Below are 23,119 nucleotides of genomic sequence, written 5' to 3' on the forward strand. Positions count from 1 at the left end.
CCGTGAAGCTGCTGGATTGACTCTGGAAGGTCCCTAGAGGGGCTGTGAGGGGTGAGCACCCCAAGAAAGGGAGGAAGATGACATCCCTGGCCCATGGGGGGGGCGGGTGAGGGGTCAAGACTGCGTCCCGGGACAGGAACCCTGCGCCTGCAGATGAGGGGTGAGGTACTACTCCTTTCCTTCCAAGGCCGGGAGTTGACCGAGGCTCATTGTCCAGGTGGAGGGTAGGGCAGGGAGAAGCCAGCTTCCTGGAGCCACCTCCTCTGCCTGCCCTTCCTGTCCAGACGCCCTGGCGGCTGCCAGCCAGGGAGGACAAGGGGGCTGGTCTCTCTCCTTGATGCCAATATTCTGGGCAATTTCTTGGTAAACTGCCGGTGGGACCCTAGGTGACCGACAGGTGACCCTGGGTGACCCTGGGCTCTGAGGCCAGCTTGTCTGCATGCAGGCAATGGGTGCATCAGTTTCCATGCCAATAAAATGGCGCTGTAGTAGCCCCACCTCAAGGACTATGGTGGGGTTCTTGGACAGTTGTGGGAGGACAGTTGTACGTTCTGAGAAACCCTTCCATGGGCGAGTCTGTCATTGTGTGAACATCACGGAGTGATTTGCACAGAACAAGACCAGGAGGATGATGCATCCTGCAGCTCCTGGCTACAGGTCAGGCACAGTTAGGTTAGGAGTGTGGCAGGAAGGGAGCCACCCCCCTGTGGGTCTTAGGACTCCCTCAGTCCAGCCAGAGTGCTCTGGGATCATTGGTCAACCTGCCCAACCACCACCACCTGGCACCTCAGGTGCCCCTGTGTGCCACTCTCAGGGCCAAGTGTGCGAGGCAAGGTGGGGTGAGGTTTGGGATTGGTGGGGCTTTGGAGGACACTCAGCTTGTTCTTTCTGTCCCCTGTCCCATTCAGATACCACTTTCTATAGAACCTTCCCAGTGGTCCTTCTTGCACTGAGAGGGGACAGCTGGGCCGAGGGCCATCCTGGCCAGCCTGATGGGGCAGCTGAAGAGAAGGCACAGTGGCTGCCCCATCTTGTCTTCTCTGCATCGGTGACCGGGCGCTTGCTGGGCTGCTCTGTGTGCCACTCGGCCAGACTGGTGCGGGATGGGTGGGGCAGCATTGTGGTTCCCGGTGTCAGACTGATGGCTGCACCTGTCCCCAGGTGTAGGAACCCATTACCGCGGGCAGGGATTAGCCTTTCCAAAGTGACTTGTCCCGGGTGGCAGTGCAGGGCCTGTCTGGACAGGCATCTTCTCTGGGAGGGGCTTGCCCTGGCACAGAACCTGCCCTCACCTCCCCCCTTGCCTTCCCTGTCAGGCGTGGTCAGATCTAGGGGCCTGGCAGGAAGGGAACCACCCGTGGTGGGTCTCCAGATGCCCCCGAAATCCACCCCAGCATTCACTCATATCCACTGCCATGGGGGCCGGGGGGAGGCTCCTTTGCCAGAGGTGGCCCTGCAGGCCAGCCCCACGGTTCCCTCCACCCAGTCTCCCACCTGGCCAACATTTACAGGTCATAAGAGGAGTCCTTGGCCTCAAGGGCAGACAGAGGGGTGCAACCGACATCGGTCACCAATCTCCAAGAGGGTATTCCTGGGACCCTCAGGAAGAGCGCCCGGGCCAGTGGGCAGTGTCCCCCAGGGCTGCGCACACTGTCCTGTGTGTTTGCTGGCCACATTTCCAGCCGGCTTGGTGACTCCTGTCGATACCTTTGGTTTTTCTTGCACTGAAGCTGCAGCTTTCTGGTCTAGTGTTTCCACTGATTTTGTCTTTTCCAGGTGGCTTACCCTGTGTTTTTCACGGAAACTCCGGGTTTCTGTTTATCTTGTTGGCTGAAGCCGGCGGGTAGAGGTGTGGCAGGCGAAATTTTCCATCCAAATGAGGACCTGGATCCGAGAGGCATTTTGATTCACTTGGGAGCTAGTGAATGTCCTGTAGCTAGTGCTGGGGGGTGGCTGTGAAGTCAGCTGTCGTCTGTTCTGTGGTGGCTGGTGCCCGGGGACAGGCTTCCCAGGGGCTGGAGGCTGGGTGGAGGTGCAGGTCTGGACGGGGATCTGCCCAGGACGGTCACCTGTTAATATCAACTGCAGGCCTGAACTTGGCCCCCGTTTTTTGGAATTCCAAGTCTCTACCTGCCTTCTTTACAAACAGACCCAAATCCCCCAAGTCCTGCTGTCCACTTCAGATTGGATAAAGGGACACGGTCTAAGCCTACCTGGGAGGGATAATGGCATGATGGGTCCCCCCCATGAAAGGAAGGAGCCTGGAACCAAAGGGGTCGGAGGAGGGAGCCCCTGGCACAGGTAAGCTGAGCTCGGTGGCCTCCTGAGCACGCTCAGGGCTCGTCCCAGGGGCAGCCCAGAGGTCAGACCCCCAATAACCTGCCTTTCCAGAGGGCAGAGGGAGAGGGGGTTCTCTACACAGAGCTACCTGACCTCCTCCCCAGGTCCCTCCCATGGGATCAGCATCAGGGACAGGGCAGCAGTGCAGATCCCTGGACTCTGCTCCTGTCCCGGGCAGAGCATCTTGCCGGTCCTTCTGGGGCCCTGACACTTTCACCAAAGCCTGAATCTACCCTTGGTGCACCCAGTGCTGCTCCTGTGGGGACCAGCAGCGAGTCTGCAGAGGAGAGGAAGGAGGCAGGCCCGCCCTCCGTGTGTGTCATTGAATAAGGCTTATCTCCCTGGGTGTGCCTGTCCCCAGGGCTCACTGTGGTCACTCTGGAGTCTGTCCAGTGCATGACTGAGTGGCAGGGTGAAGGAGGCCTGCCCGGACTAGTCAGGAGACCTGTGCCTCCACACCTGGGAGGTGGGCTTCCCAAGGATTAGAGAAACCTGTGGTGTCTGCTTCCTGCCCTCTCAGCCTCCCTCCCAACAGGGAGAGAGGCCCCCAGCCTCCCTCTGGACCTATCATGGCGGGGCAGGCCAAGGGCCTTGGGAAGGCCTCGCTGTTTAGGGGTCTTGTTTTTCCCCTTTTTGTGTTCTTCTGTGACCTGGTGCCCTGCATTCACCCTGGTCTCAGAGTCTGTCATCCTGTGAGGCCATGTCCCTCCTCCATGGTGGCTCCTCTTTAACCAGCCTCTGCACACAAGAATGCATGCACACGTGGGTACACACATATGCCCAACACCCACAGATGCACAAATCAGCTCACATGCCCACACATGCACAACTCACACATCAAAATCACACACGCATGCACACTCACAGAAGAAAACCATCCGTCTTCCACAGAACACGCAGGAGGATTCGTGAGCCATCGCCCTTGGAGCTGGTGAGGCCGCTGGCCTCTCCTAGAGCACACAGTGATTGTGCTGGACAAACCGCCCACACATACCTCCCCCTGGCGCTGAAATAACCCTTGACTGATAAACTAGTTGGGTGAGAGCAGAGTTGGCGGCGGGTTGGGGCTGCTCTTCCTGGAGGTCTCAGGAGAGCTCCCTTCCCCGGGCCCAGAGCCCCAGGCAGCCTGGATCGTCCACACGTGCCACGCATCTGGCGAGACTATCTCTCTTTTCCCTCCCTGGGGACATGATTTTTGCCTATTGGCCCAATGGCAGCATGGCTCAGCATTGGGTGCAGGGCCTGAGTGCTGTGGCCAGTGCCTCTTGCTTCTCACTCTGGTGGCATTTGCCTGCAGGGGGCTCCCAGGGTGGGGTGGAGAGCCAGGCGTGGGGATCGGCTTTGGTTGAGGTCTTGGCCTGTCCTGCTGGGGAGGAGTCTCTGCTGCAGAGACCTTGACAGGGTCCAGTGAGCCCCGCCTGGGAAGCATCCAGAGAATTCCAGCAAGCCCCTGGCATGGACCTCAGTCACCAAGGCCTGCAGGGAAGCGCTGGGGACGAGGATGAAGAGCCCTTTCAGCCACACAGGCAAAGGAAGCTGCAGATGAATCTCGAGAATGTGCTAGAGAATTCCTTTCCCCTGGTGGGACTGAGGCTCATTGTTAGGAGAAAGGCCTCCCTCTGTCTTCACGCCTGACCCGTTTCCTTCTGCAGAGGCAGATGAATTTTTCTCAGCTTTCAGTTTGTGGGAGATTGTGTGTTTTGCACTTTTTGATGCTTTGGAGGTAATTATTAAATTTCAGCCCTCAGCAAGTTTGGAAGTGGAGAGTTATAGAGATCATAGACCCCTGGGCTTTCCACCTGGCCACAGGTGACACTTTGCTTCGTCTGTGACAATGGTTATAAGCACGTAGAACTCTCACTTGTACTGGTTCTCAGCTTCCATGATTATCATCATCACTATATTTTAGATAAGGGAACAGAGAGGTTAAGGAACTTGCCCAGGGTCAACACAGCTGAGATACAAACTTGCTAACTTGGTCTCTGGAGTCCGCCCCCTTACCCACTCTAGTATACTTCCCATGGGTTAATTCAGAAAGAAAAAGAATCTTCCTGAGGGTCACATAGAGAGAGTTCCCTCAAACACTTATCTCTTTAGGGGATTTTTTTTTTTAATCTTTGAAAACATCTTGTAGAGTTTTGCACGTGGTCCCTGGTTCTTACAGAACTTCAGCTCTGCCCTGCATCCAACCCCGGACTGAATTAAAGAAGGTGATTTCCATCCCCCAAATACCAGGGCAGGGAGGCACCTCCAAGAACCCGCACGGCTCCCCCATTCACAGTGACTCTGTGTCCTGGCAGTTAGAGGACACACAGGGACAAGCTAGTCTCATGTTCAAGGCAAGATAGAGATCAAAACAGGAAGAGAGGAAATTTTAGGGTGATATTTTGCACAGAGAGGTACGCAGAGCTGCGGAGGCGAGCTCAGGCCTCCCTGGAAAGCAGGGCACTCAGGAAGCACCCGTCTCCTCTTCTGTTTGGCTGGAGTTACCAGAACATCACCAGGAGCCTGATGTTATGAAAATGTGTTTCCAGGCCCTGAGCAAAGAGCCGGGTCCTCTGCTCCTGGGCCTGAGCCCTGCTTCTCTCTGCTTGAGTCAGCCCTGGGCATGGTGCTGGGCACCACATTTTTTTTTAAGGTGTCCCAGCTGATGAGATGCTGAGTCAGGACTGGGGACCACAGCTGGAAGCTGGGGACAGAATCCACCGGGATGTCCACATAGAGAGCTCTACCTGTGACGGCTGCTAGAAGCTGCACTGTCCTGTTAGGAGGGATGGTGAAGGGGTGCAGGTCACAGGTGACGGGACTTGTCTGGACTTTAACGCGGGTGAGCAGACACCGGGCAGTGCCTCTGCTTGGGTGAGTAACGTTTTCAAAACACTTGCCTCTGAGCGTTCACCCCCTGGCAGCTGCAAGTTGCCCGGAGCTTTCTTTACAAAGGGAGATGCTTGACCCCTCACCTACCCCTTGCTCTTGACAAATATTTGGCCATCGGGTCCTGAGGCCAGGCAGGAATGGCTTGCTCACTGCCCACGAGTGCCTTATCTGCCGGGTGTGGGTGCTGCGCCTGCTCTCTGTTTGCTCTCTGCCCACTTAGTAGGCGGAGAGGGGTGGGCGCCGGCTCCCCTGAGTCACGCCGCACCTCCGCTCTCCACGCTCACCCCGATTTGAGCCCATCTCCTGCCGCCCCGTGTCCCCACCTCGTGCTGGGCTCCCCGGTCATGGGGAGGTCCTGCATTAGCTTCAGCACCCTCTGGGCTGGGCACACACTCCTCCTCGCCCTGGAGAGCTGCTCCGTCACCCTTTGGCCTGCTGATCAGCCCAGTCCACTTCTTTCAAGAATCAATGGAGGGACTGCGGTTGTGGCTCGGTGGTAGAGCACTTGCCTAGCACGTGTGAGGCCCTGAGTTCAATTCTCAGCACCGCACAGAAATAAATGAATAAAATAAAGGTCTATCAACATCATTTTTTTTAAAAAATTATTTTTAAAAAGTCATGGAGCTGGGCGCAAGCCTGTAATCCCAGCCACTCAGGAGGCTGAAGCAGGAGGATCTTGAGTTCAAACCAGCCTCAGGAACTTAGAGAGGCTCTAAGCAACTCAGTGAGACCTTGTCTCAAAGTCAGAAGTAAAAAGGGCGGGGATGTGGCTCAATGGCCTAGTGTCCCTGGGTTCAATCCCTGGCACCAAAAAAAGAGTCAATGGATACCATGCACCAGGTCAGACTGCTTTGCCATCCAGGGCTGGGTTGTCCACCTTCCTTACACACGTGCCCCTCTGTGCTGTCAGGGATTGGTTCCAAGACACCCCTCCCCACTCAGCTACCCAAATCCGGGGATGCTCAAGTCCCTGTATAAAATGGCATGGTATTTGCATCCTCTGTATACTTTAAATCCTATCTGCGGGAGTTCTGTTTTCTAATACAACGTAAATGCTGTGTTCCTGGTTGTTATACCATATTATATGGGGAATAGTGACAAGAAAAAATAGCCCCTACCATATTCATTATAGATGAAATTACTTTTCTGAATTTTTTAGGTGGGGTGACATATGGGGATAGAACTGAGGGGTGTTTTACCCATGAGCCACGTCTCCAGCCCTTTTATTTTTATTTTTAGACAGAGTCTTGCTCAGTTGCTGAGGCTGGTCTGGAACTTGCCATCCTCCTGCCTCAGCCTCCCCAGCTGCTGGGATTCCAGGTGTGCACCACCACCAGCTATTTTTCTTAATAGTTTAGGTGTGTGGCTGGTGGGATCTGCAGATGTGGAACCTGCAGGGGTGGGGAGGGGCAGATGAACATGGCTGCTGCTCACGCATCTGTCTCTGATGGGCTGCTGGCCTCCGGGGTGGGCAGTGCCTTATCCCAGTTATTGGGTGGTGCCGGGCACAGTGCCAGACGCTTCACACTCACGTCCACAGTTTCAGCCAGTTCACATCAGCCCACACCGTGGGAAGACTTCTGCCACTTGCCTGGTGGCAGAGAAAGTGGAGGCTGGGCCACTTGCCACAGCCTCCTGCTCCTGCGGAGCCCCTCGCATGTCCAGTGGACCCTGTGGGATGCGGAGGCCCCGGGGCCATAGCAGAGGGAGGAGCCTTTGCTCACCACAGCTGTGGCCGCTGCCAAAGAGCTTCTGCAGGGGACCCGCACAGAGGGAAGAGCAGCAAAGGGCTCTGCTCAGGGGAAGGGGACTAGTCCAGGGCGAGGCTGGACAGGACTCATCTCTGTCACAAGCAGAGGGATGAAGAAGGGCACGGAGGCCTCTCCTGGGCCCTGCCTCGCCTGCTGCCTTCCTCCTGCTACTCCCCTCAGGCTGTTCTGCCCTCGCCCCTCTGGTCCCTGAGCTCCACCCTGTGGCAGTGGCTGGCCAGCTGTCCATACCCTGGGCACCTTCTGGCCAGGGCAGTGAAGGGCACAAAGGATGACCTGCAAGATGTTCCCCTGTGATTCCGCTCGTGCAAAAGTTCGGAATAGCGAACTCTGTAGACAGAAGGTAGATTAGTAGCTGCTTAGGGAGACACAGGGCAGCCCGGGCTGCGTGTATCTGGCTGTGTGAAGCCCACTGACCTGGACAACTGTAATGGGTGGGCCCTGCCGTATGCAAAACTCTTCTCTTTAAAGCTATCTAAAGAAAGCGACTTTTGCCAGGCGTGGTGGCACCTGCCTGTAATCCCAGCAGCTCGGGAGGCTGAGGCAAGAGGATCAATTGTTCAAAGCCAGCCTCAACAAAAGTGAGGCGCTGATCAACTCCATGAGGCCCTGTCTCCAAATAAAATACAAAATAGGGCTGGGGATGTGGCTCTGTGGTCAAGTGCCCCCAAGTTCAATCCCCAGTACCCCCCTCAAAAAAAAGAGAGAAACTTTCTTTCACACTCTTACTATGAAACCTACTATAGATAAACCATGCAAAGGAAAAACCCAATCTATAAGGGCCCATTTGTTAAATGAGGTAGGGCAGAGTCCTGTGGTCTGCCCAGGGGCTGGGGGCTGGGGCTGAGCCCAATCTGGGCTTTGGTCTATGGACAGCTGTGGACAGAGGTTCAGATCGTGGATTCCAGGATCTTGCATCTGTGTGCAAGAGAGAGAGAGAGAGCTGGAGTGACAGGGACGGTGCATTCCCCAGGAGGCTGGGACATCGCCTTTGCCAGGCTGGGAAGCAGACCCAAGGCAGGTCTGGCTCCATCCCCAAGTTCCTTCTGTGTGGCTGCTGGAAGCTCAGAGCCAGAGCTGGCGACCAGCATGTGTGAGACCTGGGTGAGCACGTGGAGCAGGGCCCCCGCTCTGATCTCCAGGCATTTGTCCTGCCCTTGACTGCCGACCCCCATTCCTACCTCAGGCCACACAGGGAAGAATCTGGTTGTAAGAGGTGAATTGAATTGACTCTGCACACCAGGAGCTGAGTGCCCTTTCCGACTGTGCCGTTTCCAGGTGCCACCTGGGGGCCAAGTGACCTTGAACGTATTTTACAGTTGATTCAGCCACAATTACAATATTGCCACCATAAACATAAAAACAAGCCACGATCCAATTCATCTTTGCCTGCCGGTGCTTCAGGGGAAGCCCAGGCACCCAGCTCCACGCTGCATCCTTCTTACGTGAATCAGAAAACCCCCAGAGAGCGACAGTGTTCCTCAATGCCAAGTCCACTGGCCACCATGAGCACCTCAGTCCCAAGGGTCCCACAGGTCCATAAAGGAGTGCTCGCCCACCATGGGTGACCCAAGGTGCTCCTTCGGGGGTTATAGTTCATGAGGCACTTGAGTCTAGCTGTGACCACTCACCAGAACACCGAGGCCCATTAACCCAGGAGGAATAGCCAGTGGTTCTCCTAGGGCCCCCAGGAGTCAGCAGCTACATGCAAGGGGGACTTCCTTCCCACCATCCCCTGGTTGGGGAAAGGGCCATGTCACCACCAACCAGGTACACTTCTGCTCAAGCTGAGGCCCAAGGAGATGTGCAGGACCCCCGGGAGCATATGGACAAGGAACCTTAGATCCAGCTCCTCAGATGGGCACAGGTGACCAGAACTAGAGGGGGTCCCAGGCCGATGCCTCTCTCTGCCCACAAGCTGGACATGCCTGACCAACTCTCCTTCCTCCATGCCTTCCTCCCTCTCCTCCTCATCCCTGTCCTGCACACCCATTGACCTGCTCATGTCCCTGGGTCAGTGCCTTTGAGGAAGAGGCCGAGTCGTCTGGTCAATCTTCAACACAATGATAAAAAAACTGCACACACCCTCTCCCAGGTGGTTGGAGGATTCTCACTTCTTTGTGGGGAGTTACCAGGGTTGAACCCAGAGGCACTCGACCCCTGAGCCCCATCTCAGCCCTGTCTGTATTTTTATTTAGAGACAGGTCTCACTGAGTTGCTTAGCACCTCGCCACTGCTGAGGATGGCTCTGAATTCATCATGATCCTCCTGCCTCCGCCTCCCGAGCCACTGGGATTACTAGCATGTGCCACCATGCCCAGTGGACTTTCATTTTTTAGGGTGTCCAGTGTGTGCCACTGGCCCTGCTGCGTGTCATCAGGGAGGGGGACGCCCACATCTGGTTCATTCAGAACAACTTCGTGTTGATGAACCCAGATACTTTATTGCACTGATTTTTCTACCCAATGTGACTGTCCCTGATGATCCCCAGCCAAGAGGCTCGGAGGACACTGTGGAGACGGTGGTACCTCTTACCTAGCAGGTGGGCAGCAGGTCCACAAGATGGGGTCAAGGCACCATGTGGGTTGTCACTGCAGGGGATGGAGGACTGGGAACTCGGCCCGGGTGCTGAGACGGTGCCACACTCCGCAGGTCCTTGGAGACCTCCACCTCCAGAGCCACCCCCACCGTGTCCTAGTCCAGGCCTCACCTGGAGGGAGTCAGGCGGATGAGGCTGGGCTGATGGCCACTGGGGTAAAGAGGATCAAGGAGAGGTAGAGGCAGCCCCAGCGTGGGGTCACTGAGGATGTTAGGGCCTCTGCTCTGTCCCCGTGCTCCCTTCTGAAAATAGCTCACCGACCCCGGGGACATCAGCTGGGGTGCCCCCTGGCTAACCTCAGGGTGTGCAGCCTTCACACCTGTCCTTGGCCATCCAAGGAGACAGGACTGAACTGGACCCTCTCCATTCCAACCCCAGCTCCAACAGAGCACTTCCTGAACTTGGAGGTGGAAGGGGTCAAATCTTAAAACAAAACAACAACAAAACCCAGTAACATAGTGCAGCTGATTTGCTTTGCCAAGATCAGAAGAATCGACTGATTGTAAGTATTTCATAAAAGAAAGGACATTTTCATAGCCATGTAAGTGAGGACAGACTCTCAGGACAGCCTTCTCGTGACAGTGCTGAATGATGTTAAGTTCTTTTTAGAAATGACAAATTATGTCCATGTCCTCTCTACATGGGTCTTCCTCCACCAGTGTTGTTGTGAGAGCTAACTGAGCTAATATTTGTCAAGTGTGTCTGACGATGCCGGGCCTGTTAATGTGATATAAGGCTTACTACTAAAAAAAAAAAAAATTAAACTGTATTTTAAAAAAATAAAGGAAAGCCATATTGAGGGTGACTGAAAAGACTGAGGTTGGAGACCTAGTCCAGGACTTTGGGGGATGAAAGGGTCATTTTTTGGCAAGGAATATGCCCACCCAGTTGTCTTGGTCTCCTTCCTGTGTTTCTGCACCCCAAGACCCCCCCTGCGGCTGTGCACTGGGGGCTGTGTACCCCTCTGGTCTGACCCCACTCCTGCTCCTCTCTGCAGATCTTCGGGGGCCTGGTATGGATCCTGATCGCATCCTCCCTGGTGCCCATACCCCTGATCCAGGGCTGGGTGATGTTTGTGTCCGTGTTCTGCTTTGTGGCCACCACTGCCCTGCTTGTCCTGTACATCATTGGCGCCCACGGTGGGGAGACGTCCTGGATCACCCTGGTGAGTGCCAGCTGAGGGCTTTGGTGGGAGGCGGGAGAGTTGGGCCTTTGCCCTGGGAAACTGGCTTCTTGGGACATGGTGGGGCTGCCCTGGAGACATCTCCTGGCACATTCCAAGGCCGAGCTGGCCCAGCCTCAGCCAGCAGCCAGGGCTCCCGCAGCTAGGAAGCTTGAGGTGGAAGCAGAGGTCGATGTCTGTGCTGCTGGTCGATGTCCTCTTGGGCTGCTCAGCTTCCTCTCCCGTGACCACTGTTCACCCATAACCACGGCCCCACCCCTCCCCATCCACCTGCACCTCTGTTACCAGGAGGGCTGCCTTCACCTTGGGGAGCAGGGTCCCGGAGGCTGGCCCCTGCCATGGCTCCCCAGTGGCCAGACCACATGTGCTGCAGGGCTCCCCTGCCACTGGCTTCTACACAGGGCTGACAGAAAGGATCTGGGAACACAAATGGCATGTGGCCTTTCTTCTGTGTAAGATCCACTGTGAGGCCCTGGAGACCAGCAGCACCCTCATACTGGATACCTGCCCACCAGAGAGGGCCCAGGCGCCCACTCTCAAGAGGCCTCCTGCTTGGACTCTTGAAATCTCTGCTAAATTACAACTAAAAACAGCAGCGTTTCAACTCTTTTGCTTTGAAATATGCCAGGAACAGAAAAAATAAATAAATAAACCCAACAAAATGGGAAAAAACAGAACAATGGAAATGGCCTTGTCCTCTCACTGGTCAAGGAGGCCGTGTTCGAGCCAGGTCTGTGACCACTATGCACATCTCAGGCCCTGAGCCAGCTTCCACCTATTAGACTCCAAGCTGTCCCCACCTCCTGCTGGCGCCACCTGCAGGGCAAGCAGGGACCCTTCATCTCAGTGCTTTCTGGGTCCCCAAGATGAGGGACTTCGGCTCCCCTGGGCTGCACTGGTCACACCACCTCTGTGAGGAGACAGGCTGGGGACTGGCGGGTAGGAGTCAGAGGAAGCAGCCGTGGATTGCAAGGGACCTGAGCCAGGCCAGATGAGGACAAGTGTGGGGAGAGACGCTGTGTCCTGGACTCTTTCCCTTCCATCCCTCTGATGCCTGCCCCTTCTGACTCCCAGGACGCAGCCTACCAGTGCGTCGCCGCCCTGTTCTACCTCAGCGCCTCCGTCCTGGAAGCCCTGGCCACCATCTCCATGCAGGACGGCTTCATCTACAAGCACTACCGCGAGAACATCGCGGCCGTGGTGAGTCCCGCCGGCCAGCAGGCGCATGCGCACAAGCAGCTCTTGCTGTGTGCCCCCTAGGTGCAGCGGAGGCTGTGCCCTGAGAAGGGAGTGCTAAGCCCAAGGCACCCCGGTGGCCAGGCCTGGAGTGCAGGCGTCTGAGCGCCCCTAGTGTCTGATGGATCCTGCACCATCTTATTTAACCCTCTCAAAACCCCATGACCTGGGTACCTATGCAGGGCAGAGCGAACCTGTGTTCTCTGTGGCCAGGTGCTGTGCCACTCGTGACCTTGGCACCAGTTTGGAGCAGTGTGTCTGGACACTTGGGCCTTCTGACCCTGGCCCTCCCGAGGGTTGTCCACTGAAGCAGACATTCAGGGACACGGACACTAAGATCAGGGACAGGTTTTCTTTTAATGGGATGGGTGGGAAGGGCAGGGAGAAAGGATGTTTCACAGAAGCTTTTTCCAGGGCTGCCCAGGGGTGTGCCTGGGCCCATGAACTTGCTCCCGCTGACGGTGGATTTCTAACTGGGTACAGTGCAAAACCAGAACGAGTTCCTGAGAAAGAGCTCCTCAGATTTCTACAAGTCAACCCATGTCATGCAGATCCTGGTGCAAAATATGGTAGTAGCCCACAGACAGCTGTTCCGGTGGCCAGACCGGCTCTTCCTCCTTTAGGAAGGGGCAGGGCAGAGGCAGAGAGCAGCCCATGGGGATGGGCAGTGGCCAGCTTTGGGATGGGGTCTGGTGAAAAAGTCCCTCATAGCCTCATCCCTTGGGCCAGACCCTTTCTCTCGATAAACTGCCAACTTACAGCCACTTCCCTAATCATGGCCACCTCGGGGTCCCTGACACCCCCTGAAGTGTCCCTCAGTGTGAGGACGTCTCCCCACATGGCCAGTTTCTAAGCAGTAGCACAGCCAGCCAGGAGCCTGGTTGCTCTTCCCTCCCTGAAACGCTGGTCCTCCATCTCCACCATCATCCCTCGGACCACTCCGATTCTTCTCTCTGTCTCGGGGGCACCTCTACCTCTCCCTATCCAATCCCAGAAGCTGCTCTCTCAACAGACATCAGCAAAGCATTTGGCAGTTCCCATAAAATTGTTGCAGACTGTGGTAGCAAAACATAGATGGATTATGGTTGGTGGGTCTATGCTTGATGGAAAAGTCCAGGTGAGGCGGATAAGTGCCGGGACAGGTCTCCAGTTGAGAACCACTGGGCTCTAGTGGATTGTGCTGTATTGTGACTTTTCCTTTTCATTGAAAGGCAGTATACACTCAGAGAAGTGCACAGGCCACAAGTATACAGCCTGAATTTTCAGAAAGTGAGATTCCCTGTGCAGCTAGCGTCCAGATGGAGAAATAGGACTCAGTAAATAGTTTCCAGAAATACCCCTCTTGTCCTACCACTACCACTGTGCAACTCTGCCACCTGTCAGCTTCTGATTTCTAGCACCCAATTCAGTTTTGCCTGCCTTTGAACTTCACTCGAGTAGGGTTACACCAGGTCCATTCTTTTATGACCGGCTTCTTTCTCTCAACCTGGTACTTGTGAGATTCATCTTGTGGTCAAGTATAGATGTGTATTGTTTATTTTCACTGCAGTTTAGTATTTAGTATAAATATTTAGTATTTAGTGACATTTCTCCATTCCACGTTTGCTTATGTCCCCACATTTTTTTAGTGGAGTGGGATAGTCATGAGCATGCCCAGGTAAAGTCAAGAGTGCTAGAATCAAGATCCAAATGTTCTCAGCAGGCAGATGCACTGAACCAAAATCATGAAGGTAAATGCAAACCAGGTTCCATGCAGTCATGAGATCCACTAAAAACATCCACTGGATCAGGACATGGGGCAGAGGGAGTCATCGTTCCTCAGGATTTAACCCCAGATCACTCCCAGCCATAGCATGCCCTTCAGGTGATCTTGGGGTGGCCATTGCAGGGCATATGGGGGCCTGGGGAGGGGTCTCCAAGCCTCTCTCACTTTGAAGGCTTCTGGCCTATCTTGAGGCTTCTGTGTGGTTCCTGGTTGGGACGTGTCTCAGAACCTGAGCTTCTTCCCCATCTTGTTTGGTGGTGGCAGAACCTCCTTGCCCAACAGGATTGGTGGAAGCTGCCTGCAGAGACCCGGAGATTTCTAGAGAAATCTGGAGGTTTCTTCTAATGGCAGGGTATCTGAAGCCAGAACCCATCCCTGCATGTCCCGGCTCTAACCGCCCACAGCGTGCCATTCTTCACCCCATTTGCAAAACAGTTTCTATTTCCTGTTACAGTGGGGACTTCTGCTGGGCTTGTGCCAAAGGGCCTCTATGGCTTGGGAGTGCCACCCAATGGGCACAGGGGGGTTTCGGGGCTGCTCACTCGGGTGTGACCGCGCCCTTCAGACCCAGGAGTGCCGAGATGAATTCTCTTAGGCTTGTTATTAAGTAACTCAGCTTACTCATCGCCTCTGGCCTGGGCCGGGGAGAGAGCTTGCCCAAGCGTGGGGGCAGGGTGAGAGCGGGCACCCTGATGACTGCTGTTTATGGCATTTTTCAAGAGTCACAGAAGCGTGGCCACCCTAAGTGTTGTGCTTGGGCTGGAAACTCTTGGCCCCTGCCCAAGGTCAAAAAACAGGTGCAGAGATTGAATTTGGGGGCAGGTGAGCCTTAGGAAGGAGGGTGACAGGAGCAGGCAGTGCCCAAGTGACATGCAAGTCACTAGTGACCATTGCCACCACCCCAGGGCCGTTGTTCCCAGTGACAAAATGGCTACATCCTCTCACAGCCTTATTATTTTTGATTAATTAAGTCATTTAAATCAGGTATATATGGCAGCAGAATGCATTTTGATTCGTTGTAAGCAATTGCCACAGCTTTCTTAGGAGCCCCTTCTTTTTGACAAAAGCTGGACATCCTCCTTACCTTCCCTGACCCACACTTCCCTTGGACCCTGGCCTTCACCCTTGCCTGGGCAATGATGGATCCCAGGGTAAGAGTCCAATAGGGTGTGTCAGGATGTCCAGGAGCTTGGAGACCCCAGCGAGGGCCAGCAGGCCCATGTCTCAGATCTCATAGCTCAGCCACCACCATCGCTGGTGGCCGCTGTCTTGCTGATGCCTGTGAGGGGGAGGGGGGCAGTTTCCACTGAGTCATTGACACCTGCCTGGATGCTTTCCTTGCAGGGGCCCTCAGTGTTCCCATTTTAAGTCAGCTGACCACACCTGGACATTGGGTGAAGTTGGTAGTTTCATCTTGCAGTCTAGGACCCAGGGATCTTGAGTCAGGTCCCCTGGGGCTGTGTGGGGAGAGGATTAGGGATGCACCTGGGCTCCCCAGGAAAGGGTGTGTGCGTGAGTGACGGACAGTGGCAGCCCAAGGACCATGCGGTGCTCCAGGCAGCTGGGACCCGTGGGCCTCCCTGCCTGCCCCCCACCCCCAACACTAATGGGGCTCTCTCTGGGTTCCAGGTGTTCTCCTACGTCGCCACGCTGCTCTACGTGGTCCACGCCGTGTTCTCTTTAATTAGGTGGAAGTCGTCATAAAGCAGCCAGACTTGAGCTGAAAACCCAGAGGTGTTGGCGGATCAGCCCATCCTTCAGCGTAACTTTCTAGAAGGCAGACATGCTCTCAAGGGGGCAAAAAGAAGAGAAAAAAAAAGCAACACTTTCCCACGGGTATCCTGTTGACCTTCCCATTGACCTTTCCACCAGGGCAGGGACTGGCTGCTAACCTGCAGTGCTGAGCTGTCCAGGGCCTCTTCCTGTCTGCGAGAGGGCCTGTGGGGTGGGACACAGGGAGCATGACCTCAGAAGACCACAGCATCCCCTGCTGGCCCCTGGGCTGGGTCTTGAGAACAGCAGATGGGAGCTCCCACGGGCTCCGTAGAGACCCATTTCATGGGGTGCTTCTAAGCGTCGTAGGAACTGAAACTCACCCGACTGACATTTCCAGATGCCACAGCGGAAGATGAGAACCCTCTGACTTTATAAAGTGCCCGTGTGTACAGTTCCTCTGTGGCTGTGCTGGGGGTTTGGTTTGAATTGCCCTGTGCAACCGGCTCCTGGCAGCCTTCTGAGGACCTTTGACTTAATCAGGAGGCAGCCTCAGTGACAGTCAGATGACATCATGCACGCTCAGCCACTGCCCTCACCCTCCCAGAATCCCACTGCCCCGATGGCATCCCCTCCCTGGAAACTCGCCAAATGCCAGCCTGGGCCCCAGCCATTGCCCCCAGTAGTCTGTGCTCAATTAGAATTCCCTTAAACCGCCCAGCGTGGTGGCACCCGCCTGTGGTCCCAGTGGCTTCAGAGGCTGAGGCAGGAGGATGGCAAATCCAGCTTCAGCAGCTCAGTGAGGCGCTAAGCAACTCAGTGAGACCCTGGCTCTAAATGCAATACAAGAAAGGGCTGGGGATGTGGCCCGGTGGGTTAGTGCCCCAGGGTTCAATCCCTGGTACCAAAAAAAAAAAAAAAGAAACAAAGAAACAAAGAAAAAAAAATTTCTTAAACCCAAAGAAAACTAGGTACAGATGTTTCCTCTCACTTTTTGTAAAGCTGATCCGAACTGTTTTGAGCTGTGTGGTCTGTTCTGTGTTCTCTGGTGGCATGGATAACCAACTGGTTTTAGAATGTCCCTGGGGAGAAAGGGGACCCGGCTGCAGAGTGGAAGGAGGCAGAAACACCCGGTGGACACTGGGTTTCTGGTGTTAGCTGTCCAGGCTGTAAGTAGACAAAGGTCCCTAAGTTGGGAATCTGGAAGCCCAGCCCCTGTTCTGAGTCCCCTTGATCCCATGGCTCAAGAATGAGTGACATTCCAGGATCACTGGTACCAAAATCTGGGTCACTGGTATCAAAATCTAGCCACTTGCAACGAGTCCACTGAACATGACCGAAATTTCATAGGAAACCATGAGCAACAGGCTTGGCAGGGGCTGTAGCTAAAAAGCAAAACTAAACTACAAATTATGAAATAATAGGGGTTTGTCATGTGTTTACAAAATTTGTCACTCAGTGTCGATGGAGGGAAGTCTCAAAACTGCCCTCCGCAGGGACTCACCCCAGAACTTGGTGCAAGCGAGGCTCCTTTGCAATAGGGAAGGGAGGGAGGCAAGAACGCTGAATTGAATTTCCCAAAGTTAAAATTTTTTAATCATTTAAATAAACTTTCATAGGACCTCTCTCATTTTTGCTAATGATAAAGCCCTTACTAGTCCATGGCTTTGCTGAAGACTCTGATACAGCTTCCTGTCCCTTCTGTAAACCAAGACCATTTAGAAATCTGCAGATTCATTTCCCTTTGAGTTGCATCCAATTTTTTTAAAATACTTTTCAGTATTGATGGATCTTTCTTTTTGTGTATTTATCTTACTGTGGTGCTGAGGATCAAAGCCAGTGCCTCACACGGGCCAGGCAGGTGCTCCACCACTGAGCCGTGACCTCAGCCCCTGAATTGCATCCTACTGGAATCGGGTGTGAATGGGGCAGGTGTGGTTTCCTCAGGCCCCCAAATGCCCTCCCCAGATCTTGCTCCCCTTCTCCTGCCCCTCTAACCCACCCACCCGGTGCCCCCTAAGCTCCTGCATCAACTCTCAGCTGTCTGTACCCAGCTGTTGGGTGTCTGCAGGTGCAAGTGTCAGCTGAGTGGCAGTCCTGCCTGCTCAGGGCACCACTCCTCTGAGAACCCACGATGCCTGGGGAGCCAGGGGTGGCAAGGGAGGACATTTAAGGAACCCGCTGGGCAAGCGCAAAGGCACCCAGACCCCAGAGACTGAGCTGTGGCTGAGCCCCTGACGCTGGCTCCCTTGGCCCCTCCAGGAAGGGATGCATCTGGTGCCCAGGCTTCTCTGCATGGGGGCCTTGGGCAGCCCCTTCTGGCCTTGGGGCCCTGATGACTCCCAGAACTGTCCTTATGCAGATCTGACCGCTGGCCTCTCAAGAAGTGACGACAATGAAGCCAGTGTGGTGGCACACACCAGGGACTTGGGACACAGAGACAGAGGATCACATGTTGGAAGCCGCTGCGACTTAGCGAGAGCCTGTCTCAACTTGAAAAATAAAAAGGGCTGGAGATGGAGTTTAGGGGGGGCCCTGGGTTCAATCCCCAGGGCTGAAGGGGAGAGAAAAAGGGAGAAGCCACGGTGAGCACCTCTGGTGGACATGCACGTGGCACGGGCACTGGACTGCGTGGGCAGAGGGACAGCCCCGACCTGGACCAGGGCCTCACAGGCGGGGGTGCGTGGGCCTTGGACTCCGTCTTCTTTTCCAGAGCGGGGCCATGACAGTGCCCTGTCAGGCAGCCCCTGGGCTCTCCTCGGAGAGCCAGAGGCCTGCCTGGCCCAGCGCGCACCTTGCCAAGGGGAGGGACCCGAGGCTTCCTGGGCCCCCAGAGCAGAGAGCTCACCTTTCCCCGGGCCTGAGAAAGGATGGAGGGACTCTTGTCCGCCATGTGACCAAGAGCCGAAGCTTGCGGGCCAGATCGAGCCGGGGCTCAGTGGGAAGTGACGGGAGAGCAGACCCAGTGGAGTGGCCAGCTGGCAGGGACCTCAGGGGTGGAGCTGGGCCTCTGGATCCTGTGGACAGTGCTCTGGCTGGACTCAGCCCAGAGAGCCACCCAGACGGTCCCTGCTGCCTTCTGGGGCCCTCACGCAACTCCCTGGGGCTCCCTCGGGGACAGTGCAGCCCAGGAGGCCGCCGGGGAGGCCGCTGTGGGTCAGCTCCAACAGGGCACTGAACGTTCATGTTCACCTTGCTCCTGGAGGCTCAGGGGCACCTCCTGGGGGCATCCTCCTGGTGACCTTCCCCTCAGGGCAGGGTGGCCCGGAGGGTCCCATGCTGCCCACCTTCCCTGGAAGCCAACCTCCCCACCTGTCCTCTCATAGTAGGTCCCCAGGGCATCTGCCCCTCTGCAGAAGACCCACTTCTGGGGAAGTCAGGCTTCCTCCACGTTCTAGAACCCGACGAAACACTGGCTTTTATTGGAGCCTAGCAGGCACAGCCTCCGTGGGGGTGGACGGTGCCCTGCACCAACCCCACAGGGACAGAATCCCCGCTGCCAGCCGAGGGCCAGAGATGCTGGCCTGCAGGGCCCACACAAGGGCCTCTTGTTCCAGGGTTGGGGCCGGTGTGGGGTCACAATGGGGCCTTTAAAGGAGACAAAGGCCCAGCTGAGTGACCCCGCACACGTGGGCATCTGCCCAGGGCATTTGAAGTAGCGCAATTTGGAAAAACAGATTGACAGTGATTCTCCCCACTCTCTGCCTGGTTCAAGGCCTTCATTCTGTCCCCACAGTGTCCAGCTTACAGCCTGAAGGAGCTGGCATGCCACAGGCAGACACTGGCTCTGAGCTAGGACCCTCTTTCATAGGTAGCCAGGCAGAAGAACAGTGCCAGGCTCCCTGGGTGGCACCTGGAGAGTGCTGGGCTTCCTTGAGCAGCACACGTTCATCAGGCACCTGCTAGGACATAGGCAGTGCCATTGGGTCCCCCTGCTGCTCTCAGCACTTCTTTGTTTAATCCCCAAGACAACCTCATGGGTCTCATGAGTCAGCTTTCTGTCATATCACAAAATACCTGAGATAATCAACTCAATAAGAGAAAAGGTTTATCTTGGTTCGTGGTTGCAGAGGTTTCAGTCCACGGTCACTTGGCCCTGTTGCTCTGGGACTGTGGGAGCCCAGTGCATCATGGTGGGAGGGCTTGGCAGAGGAGGCCCTTTGGCAACTGGAAAGCCAAAAGAGAAAGAAAGGGATAAGCATTCCAATACCCACTTCAAGGGCACACTCCAGTGATCTAACTCCTTCCACTAGGCCCACCATCTAAAGGTTCTGCCACCTCCCAAAAGCACTATGGACTGGAGAGTAAGCTTTCAACTCATGGCCTTTGGGGGACATTCAAGATCCAAACTATCGCAGGGTCCCGTGCAGGTCTATACCATTTACACAAAGATTCTAAGGCACAGAAAGGTTGAGAGACTTGCCCAAAGTCACATAGAAGAAAGATATGGATTCCAGTTCCAATGGCCTGTCATGCCTAAGATCTCACTACAGTAGGGTCCCTGTGCCCTGGGCAAGTGGGCCCAGACATGTCACATGCACAACCCTGACTTCACCGGTACTGAAAGTGGAGTGGTCTCAGGAGCTTATGAAGCCTGCGCTGATCCTGAAAGCAGCGCTGTGCTTGGCTTTCACCCCAGGAGCAAACCCGTGGGGCTGTGTGCTGGCAGTGGCAGGGTCCCCCTAGTGTGGCCCTGGGCCTGGGCAGTGGCAGGGGTGGCCGGCAGGCTGGACCCAAAGGTGGGCTAAACTCCACCAGGTTTTGTGAACTGAGGGGCCGAGGCACAGTCCCCCCAGCTGGCCCAGGTGAGTGGCCTCTGTCCCCTCCACTGCAGAACACCCACCCTGCCCCCAGGCTGTTGAACGGCTGGAGAACTTGGTTGAGGTAGGACCTTGAGACCAAAGGAAGCTCCAGCTGCGGTTATGGAAAGATCTGGAAGGGTCCTGAAGTTTCTAGCCCAGCAGACAATGGCTGACCGCCCTCCTGTCATCCTGTCATAAACTCAGATGGAGACTTTGCTCTCCGGTTGGCCGTGACTTCCTTTAAAATAGCCCTGCCTGGTTAGCCAGGCTCTCGTCCCTCCCTGGGAAAGGAGGCCATTCCCACAAAACCTGCTGGCCACCAAGGGGGGCGCAGGTGAAGGCCTGAGTGCATCAAGGACAGTGGGCCAGACCTGGGGTCTCCTCAGCCTGAGTAGCGTCACTCATGGTGGGGGGGGTAGCGCAGGGAGGGTGGGAGGGGGCTACAGATGAGGGAGCCCAGGCCCCCAGAGGACAACAGAGTCACCGGGAACACAGGCCGGTCAGCCCCAGCGGGCACTCAGCCCCGGAAGGCCAGGCTCCCTCCTCTGCCAGCCACACCCCTCTTCCTCTGACCCCTGCTGCCCTCCTCCTTTTCCACCCCAGGGCTTTGTGCATCAAGGTGGGAGAGAGGCCAGGGGCTGAGCTGGACCAGCTAGCGGCCACACCAAGGACAGGCCAGGGCACGGGAAGAGCCCCTGGGGACTCGCTGGCTGTGACTTCGGAGGCTGTGGCTTGTGGCAGTCTGGCCCTCGTGGCCTCCAATTTCTGGGGTGAGCGCTGGTGATAGCAGTGGCTGGGTTGAGGGCCACGGCTGTCCCCAAGCAGAAAGCACAAGTCACCCAGCTTGGTACATCGTCGTGTGTGTCTTGATGATGATGATGATGGTGACAAAGGGCTGCCCAGCTTATACCCAGCCCCGCCTACGTGCCCCCTCCTCCAGGAGCTGACTCACACCTGTCCTCCTCCTGGGGGTCTTGGTCCCTTGTGCTCTTTCCCTGTCTTGCAAGCCCCACCCCTCAGGGTCCCTGCCATTCTCCAGTTCTTCTCCCACTCACCCCCACAGGACAGAGCGAGTCTGGAAGGACTCGGGAGCTCTGCAGCCCCCAGACGGGCTGTGGCCGGGGGACAGGAAGTGAGTTGGCCCAAGGGCCCATCCTGTGACTCATTCCTGTCCCCAAAGCCAGGAAGGGATGACCTGCGAGGGAGGTGCAGGTGGACAGGTAGCATATTTTCTCGGACTTCTCCCCATCTGCAGTTGGGGTTGGAGTCTCCAGCCTCTGCCTGGGCCCCACCTCAGACAAACAGTGACAGGAATGCCCGCCAGCCTCAGCACAGTGCCCCATGGCACCTGGCCTACCTTTTGCCCAGTCAGTGGAGCGGGCCACGTTCTGTCCTGGTGCCCAGAGAGGCACATGGGTCTCCCCCATGCCCAGGCCCTGCAGATGGGATGGAGGTTTCTGGCCTCTGCAGGAAGGCGGCAGGAGAGGGGCTCTGGAGGGACAGAGGTCACTGCCAAGCTCTCCTTGTGGGGCCCCTCCTGCCCCCCTCCATCCGCTGGCCGCTGCCTTCGGTGTTAGACTTGAGCTCTAAATGACTGACGGGCGTTCTCAGCAGGACGGGCACCAGGAATGCTGCCCGAATTCCCTGTGACCCCTCACAGGCATTCTACTGTGTGGACGCTGCTGTCTTTCCACCCTGCAGATGAGGAAGCAGGTTCCTTGGAGCTGAATCACAGCTAGCCAGGGCCACCGCCAAGGCCGACGCCAGGCCTCACCCAGGCCAGACGGCCAGGCTCAGGTGTCACGCAGACTCAGGCACCGGAGTTCCCACAGTGCCTTACCCGCACCCTGGTCCCCAGCTCAGGCTGGATTCAGACCCTCAGCTGCTCCGGGTTCTCCTGGAGACTCGAAAGGGTGACTGTTCCCAAAGACATTGACATTTTAGCCAGAGACCCTTGAAAATTGGGGAGGCAGAATCTCGTGGTGATGTGCAGCCACCAGAACAGGAACTTGGAGATCTAGAAGACAGAAAACCACCTTCACCAAGTGCTGAGTTCCAACCACCCCAAACAGGGCCAGTGATCACCACCTGCGAGGACCCGGGTGTGACCTGGGCAGAAGACAATCACCTGGACTGTTCTGGGTACCCTAGAGTTTGAGGGGATGGAATTCCAGCCTTTGACCTTCTTGGCTTGCAAGCCTGACAGTGGCCAGGTCTGGGCCCAGGATACCAGGTTTTGGGAGAGGCCAGTTGGCTCCGATCTCCCCCTTTCCTGCCCAGCATCTTTCATCTCTGTGTGACCATTCCTCTTGCCAGGATGGGAGAAGGAGTCCGTAGCTCTCCAATGGCCTCCGAGCAGCAGTCAGGAGCCCCGGCTGGCTTAGGCCAGCTCCACGTGAGGTGTTTCCAGAGAGCTCTGGGAAGAGCACATGTGGCTGCGGAAGCCACTGGAAGTCTTGTGACAAGGTGTCCAGCAGCAGCAAGAGGGGCAAGGGACAAGCAGGGACAGAAGAACCCGGTCCTTCCTTGGGCTGCCCTACACCACGGGCAGCCGTGGTCTCAGGGTCCTGGTTTCTGTGTGGCCTTGGTCCTCATGGAGCTCCACCTCAGCCCTCGGGCCAGCACGAGGTACAGGAGAGGTGGCTGTCCTGCCACCTGCCCAAGGTACAGACCCTTGCTTCCCCCCATCAAGCAGGGCCAGCTCTGTCCTTCCACCAGGGGTGTGAAGAGCATTCTGCAGCACCAGAGCCCTGGGGCACATGGCCGCTGACTGACAAGTGAAACCTCCTCCCCAGAACCTGCTGTCACTCCCTCTGGAACAGGGAGTAATTTGCC

General features: G+C 56.1%; 1 protein-coding gene and 1 long non-coding RNA gene across 2 annotated transcripts in view; one reads left to right on the forward strand and one right to left on the reverse strand.

The window, feature by feature from the left end:
• Positions 1 to 17,112, forward strand: part of Mal (mal, T cell differentiation protein (MAL blood group)) — a 24,617-nt gene extending 7,505 nt beyond the window's left edge. The window contains exons 2-4 of the mRNA XM_078028397.1: positions 10,583 to 10,750; positions 11,843 to 11,968; positions 15,399 to 17,112. Coding sequence (XP_077884523.1) covers positions 10,583 to 10,750; positions 11,843 to 11,968; positions 15,399 to 15,473 — 369 coding nt within the window. The 3' untranslated portion in view covers positions 15,474 to 17,112. The remainder of the gene's footprint in view (positions 1 to 10,582; positions 10,751 to 11,842; positions 11,969 to 15,398) is intronic.
• A 2,401-nt stretch (positions 17,113 to 19,513) lies between these two features.
• LOC144369206 (uncharacterized) lies at positions 19,514 to 22,178 on the reverse strand. Its single transcript, XR_013428686.1, has 2 exons — positions 21,642 to 22,178; positions 19,514 to 19,649 (listed from the first exon to the last, which is right to left on the reverse strand). It is a non-coding gene; the product is annotated as an uncharacterized LOC144369206 (long non-coding RNA).
• Between the last annotated feature and the right edge of the window lie 941 nt (positions 22,179 to 23,119).

This window comes from Ictidomys tridecemlineatus, chromosome 12, assembly GCF_052094955.1.
Source record: "Ictidomys tridecemlineatus isolate mIctTri1 chromosome 12, mIctTri1.hap1, whole genome shotgun sequence".
Taxonomy (NCBI): domain Eukaryota; kingdom Metazoa; phylum Chordata; class Mammalia; order Rodentia; family Sciuridae; genus Ictidomys; species Ictidomys tridecemlineatus.